This window comes from Tiliqua scincoides, chromosome 5, assembly GCF_035046505.1.
Source record: "Tiliqua scincoides isolate rTilSci1 chromosome 5, rTilSci1.hap2, whole genome shotgun sequence".
NCBI classification, from domain to species: Eukaryota; Metazoa; Chordata; class Lepidosauria; order Squamata; family Scincidae; genus Tiliqua; species Tiliqua scincoides.
Window position 1 is genome coordinate 26,278,037 of NC_089825.1, and position 8,276 is coordinate 26,286,312.

The window sequence follows — 8,276 nt, forward strand, 5'->3', positions numbered from 1 at the left end:
AACAGATGGAAGTTGGGGGGGGGCAGATCTCCATACATACCAGTGCAAAAACAGGGGGAAAGGTAAGTCAGCCCCAGTAGAGTCAACGCGGCTTCATCTCAGGGATGCGTGGACAGGAGTGCAGCCTGCAAGTGGCTCCTCTCTCTGTCTACTCAGAAGTCAGCCCCAGTAGAGTCAACGGGACTCACTCCCAGGGGAGTATATATACACTGCATATATAGTTTGCGCTTCCCTCTTATAGGTCACAGTTATATAATACACTTCCCTCTTATAGGTCCCACTAAAAATCAGGTCCAGACCCACAGTTGGAGAACAACTGTTTTAGATTGTGCACAGGTGAACTGTGAAGGATACTGTCATTCTTTACTGTCATTTACTTCTGTGCTTCTGTAAATGCCTTTCCACACAATACTACCTCTGAACAAGACCACTTAGTACTACTTAACACTGTTCACAAAGGTGCTCCTGAACAAACAAGCTAAGAGTTCAAAACTGCATAAAATAAAAGGCATACTAACAGTGATTACTTCCCAACAATGAAATATGCTTTGATGCTACATATACAGTATGTTACACATACAGTATACAAACATATACAGAATACCATCTGGTGCAGGGGTCTCCAAAATCCTTTCAAGTTTCCAAGTGAAGGAAATGGAGCAGAGAGCCTGTGAGTGAGTGACGGGGGAATGCTGAGTGGGCAGCTTGAAAGCTGTAATCCTGGGCACACTTTCCTGGGATTAAGCACAATGGGACTTACTTTTGAGGAGACACGCACAGGAGGACTGAGCAGCTGCACTCAATTGCTTGCTTTTGCGCTGCGGCTCAGGCAGGAGGGAACGGGCGGTGCGGGCTCTTTGGGCAGGAGCTGCTCCGCCAGCCCGTTTGCACCCTCTCCTATGGGGCGCAGCTGCAGGATGTGTGGGAGCTGCGCTAGTGCGCTCAGGCTGGTGAGGGGCAGGTGTGTTGCGGGAGGGGTGAGCCCCTCCCACGGGTTGGCCCCGCACGGAGCCGCAGCTGAAGGCTGAAAGAGCCGCTTGCGGCTCCAGAATGGCAGGTTGCCGACCCCAGCCCTGGACCCTGGGGGCACATGGGGTATGTTGAAAGATAGCCCCCCCTTCCCCTGTAGGGGCATGATCCTGGGGATTGCTTTGCTGCTTTCCCCCTGTCCCGGCCCCTTAAAGGGAATGGGGCATCTTTACACAAGCTGGTGGGTTGCGACCCACCAGTTTGAGAACCACTGGTCTACGTCAGTGCCCCTTGCATCCACTACTGCATGTGGGTTTTAATTTGTTCCTCAAACCAACTTTGGGAGGAAAAGTCATTTCCTGGCACTTTGAGAGCTTAGCTGGTCCCTTCCCCTAAGAGATATGAGCCTGTATCAGAACCCATGGTGGTTTGTTTTCTTTTTAACCCACAGTGGATGAACACAGATGACAGTTAAAACCAACTACCACAGTGACCGTTAGACCAACATTCCAAAGCAGAAGTGACCATTAATGTCAGCATTCCAAAGCATAGCCAAAGAAAGCTTTATAGGAACCAAAATGGTGACCATTCTCCTCAAGACTGTCCCAGAGATGGTCTTTCCCACTGGACAGGCTTGGTGCTCCTCAGTACCCTACCAAAGCCCTGTCTGACCTCCAGCTTACACCAAGCTTCGTGCTGGCTAGGTTGGGGGCCCTGCCAGTGACACCCTATCTGCCTCCAAAGCAAAACAGCGCAGACCAGGCTTTAACCCTATCGGATCTCAGTGTGCCTTGTATTTCAGCAAGGAGAACAGTCATGTCGGCTTTAAAATGCCACTGTCCTCCACTGGGGAAACAACGGCAGTAAAAATAAAGGTGGTGCTGCTAGAGGCTTCTGTCTTTCCCCTGACACAATTTAATTAATTGCTCCTGGCAAAGGCCACCAGGAGCTTGCTGCCGCAAAAAATTCACACTTTCCTTCCAGTCCTTAAAGGCAGTCCCTAAATAAGGAACCTTTTGGGAGGAAGCAGAGAGCAAAATTCTTCAAACTTTAACCAGAGCCACTCTGCTGGTGATCATCCTCTGAGTCAATTAGAACTTGTGACTCCACAAGCTGCCTCCACAAGCTGGGAAGTCACCCAGACAGTTCCTGCCTTGCACAGTTTTGTGGTTGGGTGAGGGACTAATCCATCTGTATGGAATGTCCTCTTCCACCAGGGACAATGTCAACCCCCTTGAAATAAGCTGAACACATTATCTCACTGAAATATTTGTGATGTTTCTACGTTTTGTTTATTGGAAAGATCTGTACACATTGTTGCTGTCTTATATCCACCCTTAGCGCATTCGAAACATTTTAAGCAAAAGTGAGTTCTGTTCCTGCTTGCAAACCTGTCAGTTGGCCTCAGAATATCTCCAGTTTGACATATGAAACAGAATCCAATTCATTAGTATGATACCTGATAGTTAAATTTTAAAGTAGTAGTTGGCAATCTTCAGTCTCGAAAGACTATGGTATCGCGCTCTGAAAGGTGGTTCTGGATAAATTTTAAAGCGTGCATAATAAAATAATTGTACATAGGCCTTAAAAAGTAGTTTGCAAGTAGTCAAACAGCAGCAGCTTTGTAGACAGTTTTGCTAATTTAGTTTAATAACTTGGTGCGCTTGGGATTATGTGATATATTTTCTGATTTCTAAAAAAGCTTGCACGGCGTAGGTGGCTGTTTTTTGTTTGTTTATTAAAATGGGTGATTTTATAATGCATAAAATCACAGGCGCTGTTTTTTCTTTAACTGTGCTGTTTGTTATGCCCAAAAATATTACTGCATGCTCCCCTGTATTTTGTAACCTTTGGTTTATGCAGGAATATGCTGAATTTCAGTATCGGAGGAGGCACAGACAGCGTCTACGTGGAAGTCTGCTTAGTAATGCTCCAGATCCTGATGATCCAAGTGAGAGCACCTTAGGTGAGGTTTGGCACCAAAAGCCTATCCTTTTATTCAAAAGTGGTTACACTATTCCTTGTTTTTGACAGAAATGCAGTAGAGGTTGAGAGCCCTTTTCAAAGCAAGTAATTTGTTTGAGATTATTGTGAAGTGAAATGATCTGAGCAGATATACATGGATCGATACTTAAGATGAAAAGCATAAAGTATTCCTCAGGCCATAATCTATCATTGTAAATCAGCTTCAAATTATAGGAATTTCTTATTTGAATAATACTCTGCCTTGTGCACTGTTGCTTCCTTTCAAAGACCCAGTCAAGTGTGACCACCTTAATGAGGGATATTTCATGGTATCAAAAGGTGGGTCCCGATCAGCATATAACCTTTTTCTGGGTTTCTTACGTAATTTCCTAACATCTCATCCCCCTGATAGTTGTTCCTTGAGGTACTACAATTCATCACACTATTACCAAGAGCAAAAGACTAGTAGACTTCACCAGTCTTTTTGGACAGGAAGATTAGTGTCCCAGGTTCAATCAGTGTCTCCAAGTATGGCTGAGAAACACCCTTTTACCTTGAGTGGCAGCTGACAGTCAGTGTAAACTATACCAAGCTAGATGAGGTAGTGATCTGACTCATCTGAAATCTGCTTCATATCAGCAATTGTAAGCTGTTCTTTCGTCCCTTCAGTGGTTTGTGTTTTAATTAACTAACTGCATCGCAAGATTTGGACTGAGTTGAAGTTTTTGGGCTTTTCTCAATGATTTAAAAGGAAAATGTTTTTGTGCTGATTTTAAATATCTACCTTTTTTCCACTTCACCAGATACCCAAGAAGCTGGCAGTAACAGACGACATGGTAATTCCATGGTGAGTTCAGCTTCCATGAGCATCCTTCACAGCTCTTCTCTTCATGACTATACCCCTGTCAGTCACTCTGAAAACCAAGATTCTCTGCAGGTATATTACTTGGTTCCTTTCCCCCTTTGGTTGTATTTTTATCTTGCAAACACTTACCTTTTGTATTTGTCAATTGATTCTTGTTGAGATATGATGATCATAACATCTAAACATGTATAATTGGAAGTAGATCCTATTAATTTGGGGGGGCTTTCTTCCAAATAAGCATGCTTTGGATCACAGCATAAGATCATTTTAGCATATTAAGTACTATAATCGATTAATTACCATGAATGAGTAAATGTAATGTGCAATACAAACTTGGAGGTAATTTGGGTAAAAAAATGCTATAGTACATACTTGTGTATTCCTTAATTCTGAAAAGCCTTCTTATAACTGTCATAGGCTCTGAGTTCCTTGGATGAAGATGACCCAAACATCCTGCTTGCTATTCAGTTATCATTGCAAGAATCTGGCTTGGTTATTGATGAGGAAACTAGAGACTTTCTGACAAATGAAACTTCCTTAGGAGCAATAGGTACTTCTTTGCCTACACGGTTGGACTCTGGCCCCATAAATATAGATAATCCAAGAGCTGCTTTAAGTAGCTCTGAGCTTTTAGAACTTGGAGATAGTCTAATGAAACTAAGTGCAGACAGTGATCCCTTTTCAGCTGATCATCTTAGTTCTCATGCTTTCAGTGATGCAAGAAGTGGATTGTATTCAACCTCTAGTGAAGCTGATTCAAGTAGCCAGGACCCCAACATAAATGAAAACCTCCTTGGAAACATTATGGCCTGGTTCCATGACATGAATCCTCAAAGTATTGCACTCATTCCTTCAGCAAGTACAGAAACAGATGACGATTCACAGCAGCCTTGTACTGAAGAAGGGTCTGCGGAGCAACCACACCTTCCTGATATAAGACAGGATCCTCTAGAAAAGCATGCACTTTTTGAGGATGCACTCAAAAACGAAGGCAGAGGCACACAGACAGAAGAGAGTGCTGCTGCTAGAGACATTCTTCCAAGAGAAGCAGTGCCACGAAGTGGGGGAGCTACTGGGGAGGCAATTGGCCATCTTGAAGTTTCAGGGGATGTTTCAGCTCCAACATCTCAAATATCCACTGAACTGACTGAACATGTACATTTGGTGTAACCACAAAAAAGTCTGTACACAGAAATTGATCATGGAGCCTAAATGGGTAGGCAGTTGCCAGAGGTACATTATGTGGAGTATGCATTCTGGAGACTTTGGCCCACATAAGCAGAGCTTGGTTGTTTACCAGTGGTATAGATAGATGGAAAACATAGGAGTTCCCTTGGAGTTCTTTATGATGATTCTGTGAACTTTTCAGGGAATTTCCATTGCATTTGACAATAAGTGTCTTGCTTGCTTTGAAAAGAGAGGAATAAATAGTTTGTACTCCACATTCCTAATACAGTGCAGCATCTATTTTGCCTTAGGCTGGTGGTCCTTAACTTGAAGATATGGATTTAAAGCTTATTGAGACTTGTTTGGGTTACTGATCCCAAGAAAGCTTCTTTTCCTCTGCCCCCCCCACCCCCAAATGTAATTGTCTTTTAACAAAATAAACTTTTGTTTTTCCATAGTCTTTCCCCAGCTAATCTCTAACTAGCAGTGTGAACTGAAGTATATGATGCTTCTCTTTAGTGCTGCAAACCAAGGAGTGGGATTTTGTTTTCATTCTATTTACAGTACTGATGTGCCAAACTGTGAATAGCAAACCAACTTTAACATAAAAGTATGCAGTGTTTCTTTTTTAAAGATAGCCCATAGTTCCTTGTGATGGAAAGACCACTTGAAAGCATTGCTTTTCCAAATTTAACTGGCATTCATTGCCATGGTGACTGCATTAATATAACCTGAACCTTAAATTAATTAAGTGTAATTCTGCCAATAACACTTCTTATTTTAAACATTGAAATACAGTTGATTAGCAGCAGCTATGCTGTATTGAAAAGACACTTTAATGAAAGTGCAATCATAGTTTGTTTTCATAATTATCCATTCTTTGCACTAGTAGTGCAGTTGCTTTTAATGGTGGTGTTTTAGAAAATACTGAAATATGGCATCTTAAAATTAAAGGCAGTCCCATAATAAAAGGTTTAATAATATATTACATGCAACATGTTTCTGTGCCTTTGCCTAACTCAAATAGATAGTTGCCACAGTTAAATGAGTAATTAAGTTCAGTTATCTGTTCTGGAGTTACTATGCTATGAATTGCAGAGACCTCTGTAAAAACCACTCATGGCCTTGCCTTTACAGTAAATAATTAAATAGGGTACAATCCTTCCCCATACAGGTGCAGCACCCACAAGTGGCAGGATCTCCATAGGGCTTAAGAGCCTTGTTTTCCTCTCCCCTAACTTGGCCTACACACCAAGATAGTCTGTGCTTTTCATATTCTCATTTTGCCTTCTGGCACCACTCAGTCAAGTCATATGAGCTCTACCTTGCATAATTTAACTGAGTGAAGCAGGATGGATGGGTGGGAATAAGAAAGGTATGTACAAACTTCTTATTCCCCAGATTGCAGCTATGCCATCTCTGCATACACACTGCAGGAAGGGAAGAGGAAAAATGGGGCTCTGAAGAGGGATCTCTCAGTGTGCAGATGCTGTGCCCATGTAGGGAGGTATCATACCCTAAGTGTTCAAAGTTTTTATATAAATAAACACTACTGTGTATTCTTTCAATTGCACAATATTCGTTTGATGTGTGGTTGCTGTTTAATGTAAAAGGAAGAAAAAAAAGACCTTTCCTAGTGGTGTCCTACTGTTTAAAAAAATAAAATCTTGTTGAGATTGACTTAAAAGCATCAGAACCTCATTGTAAGTTACAGTGATGCAGTTTGTACTATTAACTAGAAATTGTTTAAATTACTGTTTTGCTTGCATATAATCAAAGCCTAGAATAACACAAGCAAAATAAAGTGCTCCATTTTTCTGTTTGACTTGATATGAGAGATCTGCTGATGTCTGATATAAAGGTTTCTTGCTACTGAGTGTGTATAGTAAAGTATTATGATGGCAAATAAGGTTGTATGTATATTAACTGTGAGTTACAAGAAAAAGTGTTTTAACTCTCATTTAAAGATTAATGCTGGAATCTTGCAGTCCCCGTAGCTCATAATACTGAAAAAATATATATTTACTCCAAAAATCAAAAACAAATCTGTTTCTTCTGGAAATTTCATCAGAAGGAATAATCTGCTGCTCTGTTACTGTATTTGGTAGATCCATTACATTTTCTAGCTTGGCTTCTAATTGCCCTGAAAGTATTGATGTTGAGCCCCTTTGCCAGCCTTCAAAAACTATTTAAACTGTTGTCTGATATAAACTCCTCTTAACCTAAAAATAGTTCTTCAAGATTCTATCCTTGATAATTGATCTTACACTTAAAATTAATTTGAGACACACACACACACAGCTTTCTTGAGTTACAGTTTCCAAACAGAATGATTCTCACACACACTTTTTTGTATTGCATTAGGATTTCTTGCAAAGCTAAGATAAGATGTACGAGTGCCCTCTGTGATGATAGTGAAGTTTGTGGGTTCTGGTTTTTCGTAACTTGCTTTAGATTGTGCAGTATATTCCATTGTTTCTGTGTTAACTTTATTCTGAGCATGGAATTTAGCATATTAAATTTGTATTTTCTTGGTACTACTTTAAAATTTAAGACCACCCCAGTAACTGAATTTACAATTCAGAAAGAAAGTTTGGCAAGCCTATTTTGTAAACCAATTAATTTTATAATGTAAAAAAAAAAAATACTCTAATCTTGAAAATGCTATTTGCACTTTCATAGTCTATACTTGATACATTCCCACTTTATATACAGTAGGATATTACAACCATGTAGATGTTTGGCCAAATGAATGCTGTTAATAATATGTACAATTCTTTGATTAAACATTTATTACTTAAACTAATTCCATTCTGGATCATTATTTCTATGTCTTGTCAGCAAATGCTGAGTTGGCTCCAAAGAATGTTGAGCATAAGGTGAAATAACAGCATTGTCTGACAATCCCCGTGCATCACTTTTCACAGTGCTTATACTACAGTGGTTCTCACACATTTAGCACCGGAACCCACTTTTTAGAATCAGAATCTGTCAGGGCCCACCAGCAGTGATGTCATGACTGGAAGTGACATCATCAAGCAGGAAAATTTTTAACAATCTTAGGCTGCAACCCTACCTACACAACCTTGGAGTAAGTCCCATTGACTATCATTGTTAAAAGAATATGCATAGTAACTTGTCAAAAGTACAGGTCTGCCCCTGCTAATTGGGTAAGAGGCACTTTTTCAAGTGGGTGCTCCTTTTTTTAGCAGGGGGAGAGTAACTGGCCCACCTCACCCCAGCACTGTCTGTTCTAGTGGCTGTCTCATGGTATCATTTGCATCTTTTTAGATTGTGAGCCCTTTTGGGA

General features: G+C 40.8%; 1 protein-coding gene across 2 annotated transcripts in view; it reads left to right on the top strand.

Moving 5' to 3' along the window:
• The window catches only part of ANKIB1 (ankyrin repeat and IBR domain containing 1), a 79,230-nt gene extending 71,462 nt beyond the window's left edge, over nt 1-7,768 (top strand). The window contains exons 18-20 of one of the 2 annotated variants that reach the window (XM_066626946.1): nt 2,833-2,935; nt 3,738-3,871; nt 4,217-7,768. In XM_066626946.1, the coding sequence (XP_066483043.1) occupies nt 2,833-2,935; nt 3,738-3,871; nt 4,217-4,969 (990 nt within the window). In that variant the 3' untranslated portion in view covers nt 4,970-7,768. The remainder of the gene's footprint in view (nt 1-2,832; nt 2,936-3,737; nt 3,872-4,216) is intronic. The other variant, XM_066626947.1, reaches the window with a different exon arrangement.
• Nucleotides 7,769-8,276: the final 508 nt, after the last annotated feature.